Here is a 24,848-nt window from a genome sequence, read left to right as displayed (position 1 = left end):
TACCATTTAAAAAATATCGTGAAAAAACGTCCGAACTTCGATTATTTCTACTCATTTGATAAAAAAAAAAAATAAATTATTAAACACTGAATTAATTTTTCGTTTATTTTACTTTACCCAGTAAATCGCAATTTTAATTGAAATCATACAGATAAAAATAATAAAAATGTATCACATCAAGTTATCTTATACATAGTGATTTTTGTCTTTTCTTTACTACATTTAAATGAACTATTGAATTTAACTTTTACGCACTTTAATTTCTTCAAATGTATTGGCGTTACCAATATACTAAAAGGAGTTATCAAATTTGATGCAACTTTATTTTTAAGCAATTTTACTTGTAGTGGTTAATAAGTCACAATCGGGTAATATTTTCAATTCCAGAACGAACACTTTCTAATATTTTAATTATTAATATTGTAATAGCCTAAATATTTTATTAAAATAACTAACCTGGCATATATTCTCACACCCTTATAAATACGTTAAATGTAATATAGTTTACACTTAGACCTACCAAATATACACAATTTAATGAAAATCGGTCCAGCCGTTTTGGAGATGGTTAGTTACAAACACATGATAATTTTATATTCATAGATACCCATATTAAAATAGGTAAATTATTTTATAAGATATTTGCCATTTTAATTAAAATACAAAGCGTACTTGTAAATATTTACTTTCATAAACAATTTTACAATCATATAAAAAACTTGTGGGTAGTTAAATATTTCAACATTCTTTTACAATGAATGTGGGTAGTTACATACAAGACTACTAGTTATATTTCTGCATGAAAACTAAACTGTAGTTCGCAAATTATAAAAGTAATATGAATTTTCAAAACACTTATAAAAAATTTGGGTAGTTTTAATTCTCGTAGTACAATTTCTTCATCATTCACTCTAAATAAACGCTTGTATTTAATATTTATATACTAGCGGTACGATCCGTCTTTTCTCGTGGTACATATATAGTCTATAAGCACTCAAGGATTACATACATATCCAACGCTAAAATAATTTTTCAAATCGGTCCCGTAGTTCTTGAGATTTGTGCGTACAAACAAACTCTTGAGTTTAATCTACACTAATATTATAAAGCTGAAGAGTTTGTTTGTTTGAACGCGCTAATCTCAGGAACCACGAGTCCGATTTGAAAAATTATTGCACTGTTAGATAGCCCATTTATCGAGGAAGGCTATAGGCTATATATCATTACGCTAAGACAAACAGGAGCGGAGCAATGCGAGTAAAATTGCAGGGCACAGCTAGTTATTATAATATATATAGACCGAAATATACAGATATACATAAAAGTCCATAACCTTCTCAATTTTAATACAAAAATCTGCATTATTGCAGGAATTTAGCTATTTACCTATACTTGTATACAAAACACATTCCTACATCGCGGGCGTTTACAAAATTTAATTATATATCTATCTATTTAGCACACCACTACCCGTATATACAAAAAAAGAACTTTCACAATTCCAAAAAAGCGGGTAGTCACCACTTTTACAATAACAATTTTAAGTTTCCTCAAGTACCGTACTTTCACTTTACCAAACGCGGGTAGTCACAAATTCTCAAAATTTGCGGGTACTTTCACATTTCCAAACACTAAGGGTGCTTCTCCACCAACAATCGCATTCCCAAGTATCGCTTCAAACGCTAAACACTTCACTCCAAACTAAATGAAGGCATACAATTGTTTCTTTACAAACACTCTCGCTACACATGTTCGCACATTGGTGTAAAAGCACCCTTATCCCACAGTCACCAACAAAACACCGCCATAACACGCACAACCCGCGTCACAAACAGTCACTGTTCGTCCTCTTGGACATCTTGGTTCTCCGGGACCTCCACATCATCACGTCTCACCGGCTCCAATTCTATAACAGGGTCTGCGGTGGCTTCAGCCAAGTTTGTTACCGATTTCGATTTAAAGCACTGAAAATCGACATGGCGGCTCTTCGCTTCCTCTTTTTCCCAGGACATGTGTATGAATGGACGTTGGACGTAATTGTAAATGACTTCAGCACGACCGCCCGGTCGTTTGCGGACCTTTTCCTTGTAAGTTGGGTACCCTTCTACGCCGAGACGGATTTTCTTGAGCCCCCGTTCCTTCATCACTTGTTTTGCAACGTCTCTGCAATTAGAAATATAATGTGTTAATAAAATTAATAAAATAGATGCTTACGAAATGACTATTATTAACCGACTTCAAAAAAAAGGAGGAGGTTATCAATTCGGCCGGTATATTTTTTTTTTTTATGTATGTACACCGATTACTCCGAGGTTTCTGAACCGATTTACGTGATTCTTTTTTTGTTCGATGCGGGATGGTGTCGAATTGGTCCCATAAAAATTTTATTCGGATAGGCCCAGTAGTTTTTATTTTATGAGCATTTTTGTCTGTAGGTATTTGTAAATTTTGCAAGTGCAAGTTTGAAGTCGGTTGTTTTTAACGCAGTTATCACTTGTTTTCTATGGTGTTTTTGATGTAAATATTGTATTTGATGTAATATTGTATGATGTATATGTGTTTCCAAAAACGTTTTGATAGATATGCTCGTTTACATTTTTTATGTACACAAAAATTAAATCAAATCAAATAAAATACTTTATTACTTCAGGATACACATCAATCATATATTTTAAGCTATTGCATAGCTTCTATCGCGGGCCTTGAGCGCGGGGACCGAATCGAGAAATTCCGTAACAAAAAAATCTCACGCTCCCCACTCCGACGGGCGGAGGTGTGGCTTGAAGGCATAGTATGCCACACGTCATTTTTATTTATTTTTTTGTGTTAATTTGAAAGATGTAGTAGTGACATATTTTGTTTGTAGTTGCTACGAAAAATATAACAAAAAAAGTTGTCCCCCAAAATGGCAAAAGATATTTTTATCCATTTATTTCTTTTATGTAGATATGTAGATAAACGTTTGCAGTTTATTGCAGTGCATTTTTATTCGTAGGTGAGTAGAAAAAGTATTAAAAAATATTTTCATTTTAAGCAATTTTATTTTCTACTTAAAACTAATTTCTCTTCGGAGACGTTTTTTTACAAAGGGTAAAAATGACTCATAAATGGTCCTAGAGGTTTGTAGTAGAAAAATATTCGTTTGTAGTTAGCCAGAAATTAATGTAATGCGTATAATAGAAAAAATGATTTAAGTTTTGTAATCATATTCTCGTCGGAATTAGTTTAAAGTTGAAAATAAAATAGCTTAAAATTAAAATATTTTTTTCTACTCAACTATAAACGGAAAAAAATTGCACTACAATCAACTACAAACATTTATCTATAAGAAACAACTGGAAAAGGCCATTAGCAGACTATTCATGGAGTAATATTACATACTGTTGTGTTAATCCATACTATAATATTATAAACTAGCTTCCGCCCGCGACTCCGTCCGCGCGGAAAAATTAAGATTTATTTTTGTTCTACGTACTTTTTCGGGATAAAAAGTATCCTATTTTATGCCCAGGATAATAAGGTATAATTATACTAAGTTTCATCGAAATCGAACCGTTAGTTTTCACGTGATGCCTGAACATACAGACAGACAGACAGACAAAAATTTTTTTAATCACATATTTGGCCTTGGTATCGATCCAGTAACACCCTGCTATTTATTTTTTCAATATTTTCAATGTACAGAATTGACCCTTCTACAGATTTATTATATATCCATACTTCATACTAATATTATAAATGCGAAAGTAACTCTGTCTGTCTGTTACTCAATCACGCCTTAACTACTGAAGCAATTTGCATGAAATTTGGTATAGAGATATTTTGATACCCGAGAAAGGACATAGGCTACTTTTTACCCCGGGAAATAGGATAGGTTTTATCCCGGCAATCCCACGGGAACGGGAACTATGCGGGTTTTTCTTTGACTGCGCGGGCAAAGCCGCGGGCGGAAATGCAGTTTCTTATATTATGTAGATTAACGTTTGCAGTTTATTGCAGCGCAACTTTTTTCGTTTGTAGATGAGTAAAAAAAGTATTTAAAAATATTTTCAATTTTATTTTCTACTTAAAACTAATTTCTCTTCGGAGACGTTTTTTTACAAAGGGTAAAAATGACTCATAAATGGTCCTAGAGGTTTGTAGTAGAAAAATATTCGTTTGTAGTTAGCCAGAAATTAATGTAATGCGTATAATAGAAAAAATGATTTAAGTTTTGTAATCATATTCTCGTCGGAATTAGTTTAAAGTTGAAAATAAAATAGCTTAAAATTAAAATATTTTTTTCTACTCAACTATAAACGGAAAAAAAATTGCACTACAATCAACTATAAACATCTAATCTAATATCTAATATATATTATAAAGGCGAAAGTTTGTATGGATGTATGGATGTTTGTTACTCTTTCACGTAAAAACTACTGAACCGATTACAATGAAATTTAGCACACATATAGAGGGTAACTTGGATTAACACATAGGGTAGTTTTTATCCCGGAAATCCCACGGGAACAGGAACTATGCGGGTTTTCCTTTGCAAACGCGGGCGAAGCCGCGGGCGGAAATCTAGTTTATATATAAGAAACAGCCATTAACAGACTATTCATAGAGCAATATTACATACTATTGTGTTAATCGAAAATATTTAAAGAATTAAAATACACGCATTACACCAAAAAACTCACCGATTCTCAATATACTTGAAGAACCTGTACAGCGGTGTGGACAACACCGTCTGGCTGTACTCATCCCCCATTTGTGGGGGGTACTCCTCGTCCCACTCTACAGAGTCATCATCAAGCAACACCACAACATGGCATTCCCTGTCTCCACGCTGGGCTGATTCCACCATGAGGGGTAGGATCAACCGTTCTAGGAAAGATTCGAATTGACGACGGGCACCCTCGTTGGATAGCTCGTGAAGCAGGCCTCGGAGGTTCTGGAAGAAATAATGTTAATGTATTATTGAATCGTCAAAATATCATTTTATATTTTAAAAAAATGAAACTAATGAATAGGTTCACGTGTTCCTCAAATGTGGAATATTATTATTATCTTAATATATATAAATCTCATGTCACAATGTTTGTCCTCAATGGACTCCTAAACCGATTATTATAAAATTCGCACACCATGTGCAGTTCGATCCAACTTGAGAGATAGGATAGTTTAAATCTCAAATCGTTTAAGAGAAAGCGGGCGAAGCCGCGGGCGATAAGCTAGTGAATATGTAAAGCAACAATAATGACAGTAATTACTCTTAAGAACTACTGTATTAATCCCTCAGCCAATGGGTTAAATGAGACAAATTGTTTCTTTAGATTTACCTCAAAAAATAATTGATCAAATTTAAAAATTATTTTACTTGGTTCGGAAAGCAGTTTCTATAAAAGAGTTGGAAAGTCTGCAGTTGCTCTTTTAGAATAATGTCAATAATAATCTAAACATAAATTCCCAACTAACCTGACATCTAACAGTATTAGCGTCAAACGGCACGAGCAAATAGTCACATGCCTCTCTCAACTCCTGCACGGACACAGTCGGCGGACACCTGATAGTCCCACCTCTGTAGTACTCGAGTATAGCACGGAACACAGTCGCCGATATACCTTCGGCGACTTCGTACTCGCCCCGCTCGTTTGGGTGCGTGAATTCTAAGCCTGGAAATTTAGATAAACACTTAAATAATTAAAATGGAAGTTATTTAATTCACAAAAGAAATACATACATATAAAATACACATGTAAAATAACAGTTTATCACAAATGGACGTTTACAGAATAGGCCAGTGCTTTCACTGCTGTTTTTCAGCCATTGCCTGTTGTGAAATGTTACAAATTATAAATTAAAAATAAAATACAAGAAGCTTAACTGAACAGTTGAATTGAGAACCTCCTCCTTTTTTTAAGTTGGTTGAAAAGTTACATAAATGCAATTTTTATGTTATGTTATTTTTATGCTAACATAAAACGTTGAAAAATATATAAATCATGTTACAATAACCATTATATCAATAACTAGCTGTGATGCATGTTTTTACCCACAAATGCTAGCAATGAAACAAACATATTTTCTTTAGCTTATGTATTATTCTGGTACATCAGTTACACCACTAACAAGTACAATCAAAATCTGTTCAGTGGTTTTCGCACAAAAGAGTAACAAACATCCATAGATTCTTACACTTTCACATTTATAATATTAGTAGGAAGTAGGAAGTAATTTTTAATGACAAAGAATTAATTTTTAATCACAGAGAATTATATAACAACAAAATATACTTTCATTAGATTACAACCACTTCCTGTATAGTGTTTTCGAAATTAGGTTTTTAGGTAAAAATATTACACTTTTATTAGTATTTTTTTTATCTCACTAGAGATACAGGGATAGACAGGGTTGATAGTTCATGTTACCATAACTACAATCTTATTAATTTATTTTAAATTTTAATAATATGTTTTAATTGGTTTGTAGATTAAATTCTACACAATTGGACAATTGTGAGAGATTCATATACATATTATACTTCTTGTAAAAGATAATATAAATACAAATAAACTTTATAACAATTTTATTTAAACAAATTCACTCTTTGTTGTAATAAATTGAATTTATTATGTTTTAGTCATACTAAACTTATATTCGTCACAAATGTTGAATAACACATAAAATTAACAAAAAAACTTACCAGAACTGAACATAGTGCCAAGCATGGTGTTAGGATGAGCAGTAAACTGCGCAGGATCCACCACGAACCTAGTGTTATCCACCACTAGCGTGATCCTATCATCACATAGCTGGTTCTTCTTCTCTTTGCCCTGGTCCTGATTCGACGTAGACGGTATAGGCGCGTTTGGCGACTGCGTTTTCGGCAGCATACTTGGGTTCCTACGGATGTTCGGTATGTTGTTACGTTTCGACAAACGCTTGCGACGCTCTTCGCTATCTCGCATATACTCTTCAGTGTCGCTGCTGCTGTCAGGATAGAAGAATGGGCGTCTCGAATCGGACATGGCCTGGTGGCCTCTAGCCTGCGTATCGGACATGGAAGCACGCTCGTGTCGAGCCCTCACATCCCGCTCGATGCTTGACTGCCTGCGCCGCGACGGAGCCCGCTGGTTTGGAGATTTCGTCGTGGTAATAATTCTTCTAGTAACAAAGCGAACGATCAAGAAACTGCAATACAAATTACAAACGTCAGCTCACAGCTGTCAGGTACAGATTAACGAATATAATCACAGAGCAAGTAATATAATATAATATTTGTTTTGTGTCAAGCAATAGGGATGTCCATAAAATCGGTATTAATAATATTATTTTTTTGTTATTTTCTATGACTCAATAATTATTTAAAAAAATATTTGTGTATGATCATTTCATAATATAGTTTCATTTTATAAATCGAGTTTTTTTATTTAATTTACCTACATTTAGGCTAAAATAACGTTATGCAAACTGTCAACCATGTTGCATGTAATATGACTTCTATTTCCAACTTTCCAAGTTTCTGAAGCGAGCTTGCGCGGAAAATTTGCAAGCCGCATTGTGATTTGTGAATGTGATTTTGCGAGTAAAAAAGTACCTACCCAAACGTAACGATTATCATAACTCGGTTGTTGACCTTACTTCTGTCAAACGCGGAAATTGTCCAAAAAGGGACAGTTTTATTTTATAAATAAGTAAAGTGATATAAAACCAGTTCAAACCTTTCACGTTGAGAGAAATGTGATAAAAGTATTCTTTCACGTGCCGTGCGAGTGTAAATCACAGTTGTTATTATTAATTTATGGGCGTACAATTGATATAGTGTGATTGTATATAAAATGGATAGCAAGGAGGAATATCATGATCCCGATTATCCGGAAGCGCCGGTTTGTGTAAAAGAAGAACCGCCAAAGATAAACGAGGAAGAGAAAATAGATAGAATCAAGAAAATCATTCACCGTGAATTCGCTAATGAAGTTGAAGCCAGGGAAAACGAAGTTATGCTAATAGATCAAAGGTTAGTCTGAATGGAATGTTATATTCGTGATTTTGAATCAACTACGCGTAAATTTTATGCGCTACTATTGTTTAGTAAAACAATATTATTGTCGGTTTAACTTATGTTTTGTTTACATGAGTCATTTATTGAGCATGTGCCTACATTTTTTTCTTTTATTTTCTTAAATTAATAAATTGACATTTTAAAGCAAGATTTTATGTTAAATAATAAATTATGATTATGTTCTATACCTATAGGGTGTAGATATTGTAAGACATTTATAAATGTTGTTTTCTTTGAGTTATCTTTTTCCGGACTAGTTGTACTAGTTCTAGACTATGGTGTAGAAATAATTACAATATTCGTTTTATATTTGCCATATTTAAGGTACTTTTTTTTAAATACATTGAGTTATTCAAGAGGAATGTTTTTATACATAATTTAATAGGTTACAAACAAAGCGGGCGGAAAGTTATGAATAAATTATTTATATACAATTTTTTTGAAGCAAATAAACCATATTACAGGATGACCACAGCACGCAGGTATCTACATCAGCTGAGGTATACCCTCGTCAATAATTACTATAAGGATCAGAAGCTACAATTGACGGCAAGTCAAATAAACGACGATATTGCCGCTCAAGCCGAACCGAGAGCTAAAACTGAGGTATGTTTTATGTATTCATTTGTTTAAAATGACATTCACATTAAAAATTCCAGAATATATAGTTTCAAAAACTTAAAAGAATATGAAATATGTGATTGTTGAGTGAATATTACACCCATGCCTGTTGTTTGACATATTTTACACCCATATCTGTTATTTTAAATAGCGAATAGCTTAAACTGCAAAGCTTTATATAATTTTTTTTTCTTTTTTAATTGAAGAGATATAAAACTTATCATTAAAGATTACAAAATATTTAAGATTGAGGCGACAATTGAAAATGAAAAAATATGTAGAAATTCAAGTCACTTCTTTGTTTAATTTTTTATACTTATTGTTGTTAAATAATAAGTGTATGTACTACTATAATAATTAATGCATTTTGTATACATTTCAGGTAGCTCAACTACTCCGCGATGGTCAACGCAGACTGCATCCGTCCGTTCGTAAGTTACTCGGAAAGAAAACGGCCGATTTGGATGAGATTTTCAAATTTAGAGGGCCCAGAAATAAAACAAGGAAGGATTATTCGGTGAGTTACAATTTTTTTTAACATTCTACTAGTATAATAAACGTAAATCTTTATTAGAATAGTTTTGTGTTCTTCCTTCATGTGAAAACAAGTGACCGAAACTACATATATGAAATTTTGCATAGACCCTAGATATAATCATGTATGCTAAGTTTCGCCAGTTCTGTATATAAAGTCTATTTCAATTTTAATACTCATAACCTATCTTACAAATTTGAAATATCAATAATTAACATATTATGTTTTTAGTATTTACTTACGGAACGACAAAATATTTTACAAAGTTAATAAGTGACGTAAAAATCTACACTACAATTTAAAGAAATATTACATACCCAAAATATTATTTAAAAATATAACATGTCTCTTCCAGGCAATGTTACAAACAAGGAACTACACAATATCAGCCGATTCGACGAAAACCCTCAGACCGGAAGTGCCTGAAGATCAAAAGGAACCGCAAGAGATTATACCGGAAACGTCAAACAGACCGAAGAAGATACCGCGGCATATTGAGCCGAAAGTTGAAAATGTGTTGACGTTAGATGAAATCACAAGGAATAAAATGAAACATCGATACAGGATTATTATAGGTGAGTTTAATTCTGATAATAATGAATAGGATAGATTCAGCGACATGTTGTGAACTTGTGACGTCATAACTGTTACGTCAAACGAATTGAAAATATAATCAAAGTTGAGCTACATCTATATTGTATTTAAATTTCATAAATTTCATTTTTGTCATGCAAAATTAAGAAATATTTGTGTTTGTTTTGATTTGAGAATTTTCTTTTACAAGTACATATTATAACATTTAGAAATTAGACTTTTTGATTTTAAAGCAAATAAAAGAAAAGAGATTTTATAGTTTTTGTACAGTAGTTTAGTGTACAAAGCATCGGCTCATAATTCATAATGCTTTATTTACGATAAACATCGAATAATATCAGGATTCAGGAATGAATTCCGTTTAAATTATCCCCATTAAAAAGCCTTATTTCTGAACTTCAATCTACAAACGGGCGAATGAAATTGCGGGCACAACTATCGCGATTTAAAACCTAATTGCCTATTTAATTGCCTAATTTACAGGCAACACATCGAAATACGTCCCGCCCGCGTCTCGCCTGGACCGGTCCACGCACAAGTGGCTGCTGTACGTGCGAGGACCGCACGCGAGCCCGGACCTGTCCGCGGTCGTGACGGCCGTGACCGCGCGGCTGCACCACTCGTACGCGCCGCACCATGTCGTGCATTTGAGGTATAATAGAAGTGTTAGGCCCCAAATTTGTCATTCATTTGCGATTTGCAATGAAAGAGAGGAAAAAATAACAAAAAAAAATTCAAAATTAGGTTTATAATGAAAAAAAAAAATTATAGTTAAAAAGTAAAGATCTTAGATTGCTCTTAGTAAAATCACTTATAATTAAAAATTGTTCTTGATTGCGTGTGCGCCGCAACAAAAAAATTAAGTCAGTACAAATCATTGTATATATTTTTTTGTTGTTGTTGTAAATAATAAACTGGTACTACTAACTAATAGTTACTCCTTACAGTAATAAAAAAATTGACGTCCAATGAACTAGACTCACAATCACGCTCTAAAATTGTCCGACGTATAGCCTTGTCTATGTGTGTATAATAAATATAACTTTTCGTGTGTGATGCAGACTTTGAACATTATTGCCACGGAATAAGGTTTTAATTTCATTGAATCTTTTAAACAACACCGCTCGGACATTTTTTGACGACCTCATAGGAGTGTGTTTTGTTATTTATAGTTGTACGACGATTAATTTTGCAATTTTATTTTTTGTTTTATGCAGTGGGACAAGATGTTTTTATTATAGTTTATCATCACTACATAGTATAGAAAAAATGAAAAAATCATCTGATTGTCTGTTCTATGTATGCAATCATTAAAATTACCCAACTCTTTTTAATTCTGCATTTTAAGAGTCGTATGGAGTTGTATTTGTGTAATTTTTTGGTATATAAAACTACGCCACGGGTAGAAAGTTATATCTATAAGTTACATTCTACAAAATACCCCACAGAAAACCGCCGTTCCACATATCGCGTCGCGGCTGGGGAGAATTCCCCGTTTCCCTCGAGTTGCATTTCCCCCGACCGGACGTGAACCGGCCCGCTGTACTAACGCACACGATAGCGCTCGACCGCCACTACACCGGTCTGCAGACGCTTGGTGAGTGAGTGAGTGAGTGAGTTAGTTGGTTGATGTGACTTTGTGAGTTGGTTTGTAAACGCGTAAGATCGAGATAAAGTGATTGAATGGAAAGTTATAAATTAAACGAGTGAGTGAATAAATGATTTAGTAAGACTGTGTTTCGTTATTGTGAGATTTATGAGTGGTTCTGGACTCTATAACGTGTTATTTGTGAATTATTTGAAGTGTACGACATGTTAACGCGTTGTGAATGAATGGTTAAAAAAGTGAGTGAATGATTATTTTTTGTGACATTGACACATATTTTCGAAACAAAATATTTGTTTGTAAAAAAGTTTTGTATTTATAAATATTTTTTTGTTAATTTCAGGCGCTGAAACAGTAGTAGACGTGTGGCTATACAGCACACCGGAGATGTTAAAATACGAGTACAAAGACGACGACACGACACACACACTATCGTCAGACAACACAGAGGACACAGAACACACAGACGATAGGAGCACAGATAATACTGAAGTACAGATAAAACAAGAACCCACCGAAAGTACAGATAATCATATCAACGAAAATGACAGTTGGCTAGATTTCTTCGCGAATCAAACGGCAGTCAGCGTAGACGACATGCTAGTGAAGAATATTAAAAAGGAATCACCGGAGTCTCCTGTTAAAAATGACGTCACAGAGAACCAAATAGCCGACGAAATACCGAGCAGTATAGAACAGCCGTGGAAGAAAAGAATAATGAAATACATGGACCCGACCACAGGAAAAATATATTACCTAGAAATGGATAGGAAACTCGATTTGAGTAAAGTGCAAGAAATAGTAATCAATTCGAAGGGCAACGTGCAAACGGCCAAAATAAGTCCCGTCAAAAATGGTGTGAAGAAAATTAAAAAAGGTGTTTCATTACTGAAACCAGAAGTTAAAAGTCTGCTCAACGAACAGAGGATTGAAAGAAATAGACTGCCGAGTCATATAGAAAACGATCATTGTTATTTGGGCTTTAATTTCTATGACTCTATAGAAAAAGAGACGAAATTAGATGAGTTTAAAAAGATAGTGGAACGATTGACAAGTGTGCGGCAAGTGGTTAAGTATTTGTTAAAGAAAATACCGCTGGTTAGTGAGGAGGCGAAGAAAAGTGATTTTGTCAAGTGTTTTCCGTTTGTTGTTGAGAATGAAGAACGGTATTGGAAGTTGGATTTTGCTAAACGGAGAAATATTGAGGTGAGTTGTTTTTAAAGATAATTATGGTAATTATAAAATGTCTATTTCTGGACACATATCACTACATAGTATAAAACAAAGTTGCTTTCTCTGTCCTTATGTTCCTTTGTATGCTAAAATCTTTAAAACTACGCAACGGATTTTGATGTGGTTTTTCCTCAATAGATAGAGTGATTTCAGAGGAAGGTTTTAGTATATAATTTATTAGGTTTTCGATAAAGCGGGCGAAGCCGCGGGCCGAAAGCTAGTATGTACATAAGGGCTAGTGACTGAATATTAGTTGTGCAAAATAAACATACAAATAAGAAATCGGAATACAAATGTGTTTGTTTGTATGTTCTATTTTTACTGTCAAGACTATTGTTTACAATTAATTGCAGTAATAATAAACACATTGTATGCTAAATATATATGTGTTTGACAATGCATTGTTAAATTTTGACATTATTTAATTTTATTAAATAACTTTCCTTCTTAAAACAATATGTAAAAACAAGAAGTACAATTATTAAAATGCAATAATACACACTATAGTATATTAATTTCTTTTACAGTGGTCAAGAGCGAAACTAATCAACAAGTTGCTGACGGAAAACTTCAAATCGAACACAGAAAAAATATGGCGAACGAAACAGATTCTTGTATACTCTAGACTACACGGCTACTACCCGATACGGCCGGAAAGCGTTCACACACAACCAGACAGACAAACAGACGAATGGTCATCATGGAACGATATGGAAAACACTAGAAGCCTCGAGTCAAACATCAAAGAAGTCTACCCGAACGCGAGTGACATCTCGAGCCTGTCAATATTCGACATTGACAGATACAAAGTGACAGACTCGGTGGTCCTGTCAGATTCTGACGAAGATATCGACGTGGTGTGCGATAGGAAAAGTGTAGTGCGTAAAAAGTGCGATAGTGCGGTGGATTTGAATGTTTTACCGGTGGCTAGTGATGACGAGAGACATAGGTTCGTGTTTGTTGAGCGGAAGTGTGCTGATATAGGGATTGAGTTGCGGAACGAGGATGTGGGCAACGGATATTCGTATAGGTGAGTTTATTTACTTTTAATAAGGCAATAAATCTATAATAATATTATAAAGCTGAAGCGTTTGTTTGAACACGCTAATCTCAGGAAATACCGGTCCGATTAGAAAAAATATTTTTGTGTTAGATACCCTATTTATCGAGGAAGGCGAAGGCTATCATATCGCTAAGACCAAGAGGAGCAGAGCCACGTGGGTGAAATCGCGAGGTGCAGCTAGTGTGAAATATGTTAATATGTTAATTGGTAAAGATGCAGCTTTCTCATGGTAAAAGAATGTTTAACTATGTTTTCAACTTATAGACCGGACTCTCAGTGGAGTTTTGTTTGCAAAAATAGCGGACCTAAATCTGACTTCTGATATATATTGTATAGATCCCAGACATCCTATAGACAGATGTTGCCAACCAGTTTTGTGGTTCCCCTCCCCCCACCCCGGTAATTAAATATGGCATACAAAGAAAAAAATAAAAATTTCCAAAACATGCCGTGTGGGGTATCAAATGAAAGAGCTTATTGAGTAGATCACGAATATATAACATACTATAACATTTCTTACACTTTCTCTAAGATTTTTTAGAAAATTTACGAAAATGCTCCATTTTTGAGTTAACTTTAAACCACTATAGATTGAAAACTCATGAATATATTTTTTAAACTCTTATTTTAAATAATTAACAATAGTCCATTGTTTACGATTCAATAGTTCGTACAGTGAAATAGTTGCATGGGGGAGTGGGGGGAGAATTCAAAGATGGCGAGTATATTTTCAAGTTTATGCCAGAAATAAAGGCCTAATACAAAAATATCGGTGTCAGGGCTTAGAATAATTAATATCTCTGCACTGTTGTTGTGTTTGACAGAATGAAAAATATGGCAGAACATTCTTGAATCAGCCTCTGTGTGATGAAAGTTGCGCCTTGCAATTTAAAACATTTTGTGGGGTCATCAAATCCACCACATACATATAGCTCACTTATATTATATTACGAACTATTGAATCGTAAACAATCATGGACTATTGTTAATTATTTAAAATAAGAATTTAAAAAATATATTCATGAGTTTTCAATCTATAGTGGTTTAAAGTTAACTCAAAAATGGAGCAATTTCGTAAATTTTCTAAAAAATCTTAGAGAAAGTGTAAGAAATGTTATAGTATGCTATATTATATTCGTGATCTACTCAATAAGCTCTTTCATTTGATACCACACACAATATGTTTTGGAAATTTTTATTTTTTTCTTTGTATGCCATATTTAATTACCGGGGTGCGGGCAGGGGGACCACAAAACTGGTTGGCAACATCTGTCTATGGGATGTCTGGGATCTATACAATATATATCAGAAGTCAGATTTAGGTCCGCTATTTTTGCAAACGAACATCTTCTTGGAGCCTGCTCTATTACATATTTAAATTATTTCACTTAAATCGTAACAAAGAAACAAAAGAAAATAATTTTAAATATTATACATAATATGTATAGGTGATGTGATGTAAGTTAATGAGATATATCCTTAGTTACTTTTATAGGTATAGCTATAAAGATTTAGACAAGATCTAGAACACCATTTTTTGAATTAATTTGAACTATTTTTTTTTAATTTTACAGCGCAGTGCACGCAGTACTATTATCAGCGATGCGCAGTTTTGCGGAAGAACTCATTAGGGACTCGCTGGCTGTGAAATTAATGGAGGGAGCCTCGGCACACCATCCGCCGCCTACGTGGAGCGGGTTTGTTATTTTTTTTTAATAAATTTTATTTATTTTCAACAATATTAAGTAAGACTCCTTCAATAAGATTTTACGGAAATTTATACTATTTGCAATTCAGTTTAAAAAATTTCTAATAATGGGTTAGATTTAGGCAAAAAATTAATTATCCCTCTGGATGTACAGAGTATCTTATATGTAGGAAATAATAATATGTAATTTTGATACATCAATTATTTGTAGCTATTCCCTACTCTTATCTTCTATATATGGGTGATTATACAAAAATGGGGTAACTTTTAAGGATATTTTGTTTACTATATTTTTTATATCAGATTATTACAAATTAGGGTGTATGTGATAGCTAATCTAATGAATATATTGTTCCAAATCGGGCCAGCCACTTTTTTAAGTAGATTGTGAGATATTTTAAATTTTCTGGATTTGGCCTCCAGGGGACTGACAAGGCTAACATAGTACTGATAAAAACACAATTTTGTAATATTCTCAAAGAAATTCAATGAAAATTACTACAAATCTCTCAGTTTTAATAATGGCACATGTCTTTTAAGTATTAAAATCACTTAGTTACATTTAAAAATGATAATTTATAATATATTGTGATACTGGGAAAAAACAATGTCTCAATTTTCAAAACAGCCTTCTGACATTTAACGCAACGTGAATATTCTTACTCTCTTACTTAACTTACTACTTTGACTTAGTTTTACTTAATATTTCAAGTAATTCACAAACAATAGAAACAAAAAAAACGGCCAAGTGCGAGTTGGACTCCTAAAAAACCTATTTTTTATTAGGTTTGTAACTTAAAATTTACACTTTTAGCAATTTTTCCTTTATTTGTGTTATACGACGTTGCTTTTTACCATATTTAAAGACTGTATACACGGCAAGCATCCTGTGTATTTTTTTATTCCCTTGCGAATATATAATTTTGCGGAAATTTGCAGTATTCACGGATGTAGGTATCTTTTAATTGCGTTGCGTTATAAGTTTCATTTTTTTACAGCCCCAAGGGTTCTTAATGTTGAGTATTCAATATAAATTTCAGATTGATACCTCCACGCGCTTCAAAAAAACGTCTTAACAGACAAACGGACAACAAAGTGATCCTATAAGGGTTCTGTTTTTTCCTTTTGAGGTTCGGAGCCCTAAAAATCTAACATTATTTATGTTAAAAGTACTAATTTTCATAAAATGGTTCATGGTTTTTAACCAAAGGCTTGAATGAAAGTCTCATCTGAGTTTTCATAAGAGCCTTTTGACATTTTTATAATGTTATTAAAATAATTAACTTTTACGTTATTTTGAGGTAATTTTACTTCACAATATTATACGTTTACGTATTTATCTAATAAATACATATAACAAGCTATGCCCTGAAAGCATCAAAATCAATAATTAAAATAAAATAAGATCTTTTAAATAAAATTATTAGTAGTTTGTTTCAATAGCTCTTTTCTTTGCTACTCTTTTTTAAATGTTTCTTCCCTAGTCAAATTCAGTTTCTTTTAGCGTGGCGCATGATGTTTTAAACTGAAATATCAAATAGAAATGCTTATACCAATAGCAATCAAGATAAAAGTTCTCAAAAACGATAGAATCATCAGTACTATGGGGTCGCGTCAGTCCACTGGCGCGATATCTGACATAGGACTGATGCCAGCGGATTGATAAAAAGGGACTTAATATGAGATTATAATCACAAATTATGTTTTTTTGCCTTATTTCTAATATCAACAAATTATATTTTTACAAATCATACTTAACCATGTATGAATGTAAATAAAAATCAGTTTAACAATAAAATAACGACTCACCATAGGACTGAAATGTTGACTGGCGCAGCACGAATTTAGAGGACAAACACAACCCTAGCGCTGGTACAGTTATGACGGCCATCAAAATATGGGATGCACAAGTAACTTCATTACCAACATTAATATTTAGACAGGGATTTGACCTCGAATTGGTGATATTTAGCGAGAATTTCAAATTTAAAAAACACACAACGGACTGACCAATAAAAACGATGACAAAGTTTATTTTTATTTTTTAAATAAAATGTTAAACATTTCGTTATGAAAGTTATACTATATAATACTATGTATATCAAAGATTGTCCTGAATTAGTAAGTTTTCTATAATCAATGATAATGTTTATAAAATAGTCACTTGATTGTTGGTTTTCGGAGTTGTGACATGCCAAAGTACTGATTATTTAAGTATTAATTTTGTTTTTTTATCAATTTGTATTTTAAATAAAGAAGTGAAAGTGAGTGACCAAATAAAGGACGCTTTATTGTTTTAAAATAGATTGTTATTTGATTAAAATATAGTAAGACTTTGTATAAATTGGCTGGTGACATTGAGTTACCCCATTTTTGTATAATGACCCATATATATAAAACTCAAAGGTGACTGATATAGTGATCTATCAACGCACAGACCAAACCACTGGACGTATCGGGCTGAAATTTGGCATGGCGGTAGATGTCATAACGTAGGCGTCCCCTAAGAAAGGATTTCCCGAAATTCTTGCGGGAACGGGGAAAAACGGGGATGCACGTACAAAGTCGTGGGCGGAAGCTAGTTATATATATTTTTATAAGCGTGTATTTTTATAAGGTGTAATAGGCATGCTAGTTATGTATACACGCATACATAACTAGCATGACTATTACACCTAAATCTATTTCCTTTGTCAATCAATATAATAAGTATATAGTTAGATGTCGACACATGTCATTGCGATAACAATTATTGGTCATTTATTTTATTACCAGTTATATAATAACAATTATGTAACTGATAAAAAAATACACCATTATTGTACTAATCTTAGATTACAAAATAAAGTACAGATGGAGCATGACAACCGCCCGTCGCCCTTGTCAAAGAAAATACGAAATCAAAAACAAATACGTCGCTGCACCAGTGCTATAGCGCATAAAGTGTCATGCAATACGTCAAAAAGGGTTTGCAATTTTAGTAAAAAAATGCCGTCTTGTGAAAATAAAACGCTGTAAAATTTGTTCCCGAAAACAAAAAAAAAAGATAAAACATCGTTTCACAGGTTTTCTGTAGATTATTTGGCTGATTTATTTCTTTAATACGAATAATAATTTTACAGATATGAAGGAATACAAAACTTTAACGTATGTTGCCAGTATTTTGAAAATGAATTTGCCATTTTTATTGGTAAAACGGTAAAAAGGTTAAAAGATCTTCAGGGTAATGCTGTTGGATTTTTCGATCGTGAATATGATTATTTGTATAGTGCACTAAAGGTTCATGATAATTATTAGATTATTTTAATAAGCATAATACATTATTTTGTTACTTTTATAAAGCTTAAAAACGTCATAGTCGTTTTCGCTAGCGATTTAATTTATGTGAACTCCATGATGGATATGATGAAAATAAAGTGTCCCGTATTCTCGACTAAAAACTACCGCTATTCGTATTCATATATTATGAAAAATAAAAAATAATATAATTATTATAGTTAATATTGAAACTTTTTTTATGTAATTTATTTGCAAAAAAATTGAATACAATTATTTTGTCCATATATAACTTTAGTAGGCAGGTACTTTATGTAATAAAAGAATTTAAATAAAAATTAAAACTTGACTTCTCATTTATGTAGGCTATCTACGTCACTACCGCCACTAATATATTATATAATAATTCAGATCATTGCAATGAAACCTCACAAATCAAAATCGGTCCAACGGTTTATACTGCAGGGCGTGTCAAAGAAATACATATTATACATACATCCATAAACTCGAAAAACATAACCCTCTTTTTTCCGTAGTCGGGGAAAAATTTGGGAAATTTTTCAATATCTGGCAACATTACACGCACACAGAAGCACCGTGTACGTACAGTGCAGCGGCGAAATGACAGCACACATAGCTTTATTGAAAATGACGATAAATTATTCGGTTTAGTTCGGCAACGCTCCATCTGTCTTTTATTTTGTAATCTAAGGTACTAATGATATTATTTATGAAAAGTAAACTTAAAAAATAATATTTATTTATTGCAGTTCATCATCCCGTATCCCAGTGCACCTGCAGCACGTGTTCCGAGCGGCCCAGACGCACGCGCACATGTCGAACAGCGGGCTGGCGACCAACAGAGTGGACGCGCACTCTATATAATATACAGTTTTGATATGTGACGTGTTTTATTTTTGTTGACATGTTGATTTTGACACAGTTGACATACTTATCCTACAAATCCTATATTCTGTTCTAAAAGTCCTACTTACAAGTCCTAAAACCCAACTTATCCTACATGTCTAAATATTATATTTTGAATTTATATACCAAATACAGATAATTGGAAAAGTTAAAAAGTATTTCGAGTCTTCATTTTCTAATAATAATACGTCATGTGCACGCTTTCCATAAATAACGAGACAAGATAATTGCTTGCATCTAGAACTGTGCTAGAACACTACGTGCACAATATACAGTATGTACGTATATTATATATCCACTATATATCTATCAACTGTGCTACGTGTTTGTACTTTTAGCACCATATAAGTAAAGACAAACGCATAACGAGCGGTTCACGCGACGTTGCCGCTGCTTACCATCTTGTTTAGAAAAAATCTAATCTATCCGGAGGTGATCGCGGTCATCACGCGGCAACGTCGCGTCAGCCGCTCCTTCGGTCGCACCGTATTTACGTAGATGCAGTCACACTCATCACAGATTAAGTATTAGTTACTGCCAAATAATATTATAAGCTTCTTGGTTACTACGGTAGTTTTCCAATTACAGAGCATAATGCGACTCAGTGGCGCACAATGCCGAATTTAAAGGGGAAAAATTAAAATTCTGTCACTGATTTGGCATCGATTGCACGCATCACGCGCATTACATATAGAAACAATAGGTAGGTAGATACCAGCTACGCTTAGCAGCTACGTCGTAAATCTTCAACGACTCCAATGAATAAGGTTGAACGACTCACTGCAGTTGTAACCACAGGCTGTAACACGTAACCTTGGTTGTAACTTGTACCTATATAATCTATGTCAACGACAACAGTTTTGAAGCATGACAGAATACGTCAAAGGTGCGTCAAAACTCAAGGAATTGGGATGTTTCAGTTTCAGATTAATTATTACAAATTATTATTCAGAATTGCAGCTGTTTTGTCGATATTCCTAAATAATAAATAATGTTTTCATGTATCAATTGTGTGTTATTTGTACTGAAATAAGTGAAGTGAACATATATATTGATGATGCTTTCATAAGAATAGACTAGTTCGAGTTATAACAATAGGTGACAGAATAAAGGTAATTTTGCCCTTTTTTCACTCAAGTCTATTAAATATTAATAGTTTTTTTCATTAGCAATTAAACAATTAAATGTTCAATTCAATAAAGATTATCCTTCATTCACATGTTACCAAAAATGTGTATGCAGTTGCCACCCTGACGATTCTGTTTGACAACTAAACAACACTTTGTTTGCGCAATAATGATGATCATGATCATTATTTTACTATATTGACAAAGATAGTTCACAGGTACAACAAACACCAAAAAAAGTGCACATATGCACATATTTCTGACTACATTCAGAAACTACTGGTCCAATTTGAAATATTCTTTGGTGTTAGATAGCCAATTTATTTAGGCTATATATCATCACGCTAAGGTCAACAGGAGCATAGCTAGTAGGTTTATAATTAGTATTTTGTTGTTGTTCTTGTTCTTGTTATTTCAAACTCAAAACTTAAACTCAAACATTTATGAAGCACTTTTGAAACATCATTACATATTTTTAACATTTACCACCAATTCGGAAAGCATTTATTATTAAAGGTGTACTACAGTACGCGTCACGTAAAAAGAATGCTGGATGAAAGTGATGGGGGTGTGTTTGCACATGGATCGAGTTTTGCATGAAAGCTATGCGCCGATTATTTTATTTTTGAACTAGGTTCGTGAATCGTGGCTTCGCAATTACCTATTTGTAATTCTTATAACCACCTCATAACACCAAATAGACCGATAAATTGCCAATGCGCAGCCATCTGTCAGCGTTCTTTTTACTTGACGCGACTTGTAACATACTTTAAAATACATTAAACACAAAGATTATTAAAATATTATTTTGACAAAAAAAAAGATAATGAAATTTATTTGCTCCACAGATAACATATAGATATTAAAACAGATCAACAAAATGTGGAACAAAAAAACTTGGACGTTTAAGCATCTCACCGAATTTAGTAAACATTTTTTGAGCCACAGTGGACTATATACACATAATTGGTTTTATAATTACAAAACAAATTTAGTGAGTATATTTTTCCTAATAATATGTTTATCCTACTAATAAATATTATTAATAATTTTTATAATTTTTTTTATCCTATTATTCTCCTATCACGGTTTTTGTAGTAAATCTCCTCAGAAATGGCTTGACTGAATCTCATGAATTTTCTTTTCAATAGACATCTATTTTTCACACCCCTAAGTGATAAGACGAAGGTAAAACAATTTATGCTGGGTTAGTAAATAAGTATAAATGATCCTGTCACAAGATTCACAAAATGTTTATATATTCACATTTACTGCGATATACCATTAACTTGTTTTTAAATATTCCAAAGAAGGATTTAAAACTATTGGATATTCATTAAATATTGTCGTGTGACTACAAACTATACTTTTACTTGTTTTTACAGTAATTTTAGAGCCGGTTGGTAGTGACCCTGCCGTCCAAGCCATTAGTTGTGGGTTCAATTCCCACCCAGGGCAAATATTTGTGTGATGAACATAATATATGTTTGCTCTGTGTCTGGGTGTTAATTATCTATATTAGTGTTTATTTAAAATTATATAATATGTATGTTTATCAGCCATCTGGTTTCCATAACACAAGCGAAAGCTTAGTATGGGATCAGATCATGCCATGTATGAAAATTGTCCTGAAATATTTATTTATTTTAAATATTGTATTATATATTTTATTCTTTGAATATTTCTCATTTGAAATAAAGCTAAATAGTAAAAGTGTGTATAATTTGTTACAGTCAAAACGTAACTTTGGTCTGTTAAAACTGGCGACATCTTTAAACAAACCCAGGAGTATATATGTTATGTTGTCTATAGTTAAGAAATATCTGGCACATATGATTGAAGTGGTGAGTTTATTTTATTCATACTAATATTATAAAGCCGAAGAGTTTGTTTGTTTGAATGCGCTAATCTCAGGAACTACTGGTCCAATTTGAAAAATTCTTTCGGTGTTAGATAGCCCATTTATCGAGGATAGCTATAGGCTATCATATCATCACGCTAAGAAGAACAGCACTACGGGTAACACTGCAGGGCACAGCTAGTGTATAATACTCGCGTAAAATTAAACACTACGAAATAATAATTTATATATATATTAAAATGTTCATCTAACACAATTTTCAGACACGTATCTGCGTAATCCGTAGTCAAGGTAATGAGATGCAGTTAAAAGTGTTGCTCGATGAATTACCGCAGCCAATGTGGGCCGTGATCGACAAGCTGGCACTGGTCCATATTGTGGATGCGGTAAGTTGATGTTATAATTGTAATAAATAACATTATACTCTTATTATAAATGACCGCCTTCTTGGTACAGTGGTTGACGCGTGAGCCGAGGGGTTCTGGGTTCGATTCCCGGTGGAGACGAAGAAAAAAAAAATGTCTCCGTCTGGCAGGACACAGAAGGCTGATCACCTACTTGTCTCTAAAGAAATTCGATCAGTGAAACAGATGTACTATGCATCTGCCCCTTACCCCACTAGGGGACATGGGACTTCACACTCGCACTTATTGTAAATGCTTAAAAATGTTAAAAATAATATTAAAGATATCTTACTAATAAATAATATTAAAGATATATTATAAATGGGAATGTTTGTGACTTTGTGAGTATGTTTATTAGTCTTCCACGTAAAAGTACTAATATTATAACTGCAAAAGTTTGTGAGTGTGGATGTATGTAATACTCTCTCTATAACAGCTGATTATTGTTTCGATTAGCACATAGGCAAATTTTTATCCGCATACTGTGTGATTGAAGCCTCCCGGGGCTTCAATCACACTATCACATCATCTTAAGCTAGTAATTAATAATATTCTACTTATCCTACTAATGTTATAAATGAGAAGTTTGTTATAACATCATTAAAATTTTACTGAAATGAAAAAAGAAATCATGTTTCTGCATAATATGTATAATAGGATTCCATAAAATCGCACAAGGTTCCATAAAATCTCTCAATATATCACAAAAGTTCACGAAGTGTCAGAAGATTTCACATTATTTAAAAAAAACTCGCAAAATGTCATAAAATTGCACAAAATCTCACAAAATGATCACCAAATCCAGATGGAGAGCACGAAGCTCGGCTTTTTACCCACCTACTGTTCAACTACCGTCACAAAAATAGTCAGCGACATAGTTAAACTCGCTCGCAAGAATATAGCCGCAAAAGCAATGGGAGTGCGGGGGGAGGGAGACAAGATGGCGAACTATGTGCTCAGCCCGATGGTGGTTAAAGAGGCGGCTGATGAAATGCACGTGTCGATACAAACGGTTTTTAGGGTGTGGTGAGTTGTATTATCTTCATATTTATTTATATCGTGTTTATAATTTGTTTAAAAAGTTTTAAATTTTAAGTGCGGCGCTGAGAACACGTTCTCTTTTATAGAAGAGTGAAATTTCTCTGACGTGAAAATTCTCTCTTCTCCTGTTCTCAGAAGTGAATATTCTTTGGCACGATTCAAAGATATCAAAATCGTCGCGTTACTCTGTGACGTGACGGTATTGCCATGATGTGACCTTGAAATTTTTCTCTAAAGAAGTTTCACTTCGAAAAGTCATGTGAAGATGTTTATACATTAATGATTTACGCTTAAGATAAATAACGGTTAAAATTTAAATTCAAATGTAATTATTATTTAATGATGATTATAACGCTTAAAAAATGATTAAAAAAAACTTGGTCATATTATGCCCGTCCTTAGATTACAAAATAAAGTACAGATGGAGCATGACAACCGCCCGTCGCCCTTGTCAAAGAAAATACGAAATAAAAAACAAATACGTCGCTGCACCAGTGCTATAGCGCATAAAGTGTCATGCAATACGTCAAAAAGGGTTTGAATTTTAGTAAAAAAATGCCGTCTTGTGATAATAAAACGCTGTAAAATTTGTTCCCGAAAACAAAAACAAAGATAAAACATCGTTTCACAGGTTTTCTATAGATTATTTGGCTGAGTTATTTCTTTAATACGAATAATAATTTTACAGATATGAAGGAATACAAAACTTCAACGTATGTTGCCAGTATTTTGAAAATGAATTTGCCATTTTTATTGGTAAAATGGTAAAATGGTTAAAAGATCTTCAGGGTAATGCTGTTGGATT

At 33.1% G+C, this 24,848-nt stretch overlaps 3 protein-coding genes across 3 annotated transcripts in view; 2 read left to right on the top strand and 1 right to left on the bottom strand.

Annotated features, from left to right (window-relative positions):
• Positions 1-1,596: 1,596 nt before the first annotated feature.
• Positions 1,597-7,207, bottom strand: LOC123704095 (BTB/POZ domain-containing protein 10). The gene is made up of 4 exons (XM_045652363.1): positions 6,689-7,207; positions 5,461-5,657; positions 4,683-4,936; positions 1,597-2,163 (listed from the first exon to the last, which is right to left on the bottom strand). Exons 1-4 carry the CDS (start codon positions 7,044-7,046, stop codon positions 1,836-1,838), a joined length of 1,137 nt encoding a protein of 378 aa, XP_045508319.1. The 5' UTR covers positions 7,047-7,207; the 3' UTR covers positions 1,597-1,835.
• Positions 7,208-7,467: 260 nt separating this feature from the next.
• On the top strand, positions 7,468-19,583 carry LOC123704043. The gene is made up of 10 exons (XM_045652298.1): positions 7,468-8,002; positions 8,512-8,653; positions 9,051-9,185; positions 9,559-9,778; positions 10,281-10,449; positions 11,246-11,394; positions 11,747-12,609; positions 13,164-13,666; positions 15,274-15,396; positions 19,454-19,583. Exons 1-10 carry the CDS (start codon positions 7,824-7,826, stop codon positions 19,566-19,568), a joined length of 2,598 nt encoding a protein of 865 aa, XP_045508254.1. The 5' UTR covers positions 7,468-7,823; the 3' UTR covers positions 19,569-19,583.
• A 924-nt stretch (positions 19,584-20,507) lies between these two features.
• The window catches only part of LOC123703930, a 28,003-nt gene continuing 23,662 nt past the window's right edge, over positions 20,508-24,848 (top strand). Inside the window, exons 1-5 of the mRNA XM_045652140.1 lie at positions 20,508-20,722; positions 21,586-21,731; positions 22,471-22,581; positions 22,862-22,984; positions 23,808-24,028. Coding sequence (XP_045508096.1) covers positions 21,618-21,731; positions 22,471-22,581; positions 22,862-22,984; positions 23,808-24,028 — 569 coding nt within the window. The 5' untranslated portion in view covers positions 20,508-20,722; positions 21,586-21,617. The remainder of the gene's footprint in view (positions 20,723-21,585; positions 21,732-22,470; positions 22,582-22,861; positions 22,985-23,807; positions 24,029-24,848) is intronic.

The sequence above is a fragment of the Colias croceus genome, chromosome 28 (assembly GCF_905220415.1).
Source record: "Colias croceus chromosome 28, ilColCroc2.1".
Taxonomy (NCBI): domain Eukaryota; kingdom Metazoa; phylum Arthropoda; class Insecta; order Lepidoptera; family Pieridae; genus Colias; species Colias croceus.
Note: the sequence above shows the minus strand (reverse complement) of the source record. Positions and strands in the feature narration are given on the sequence as shown.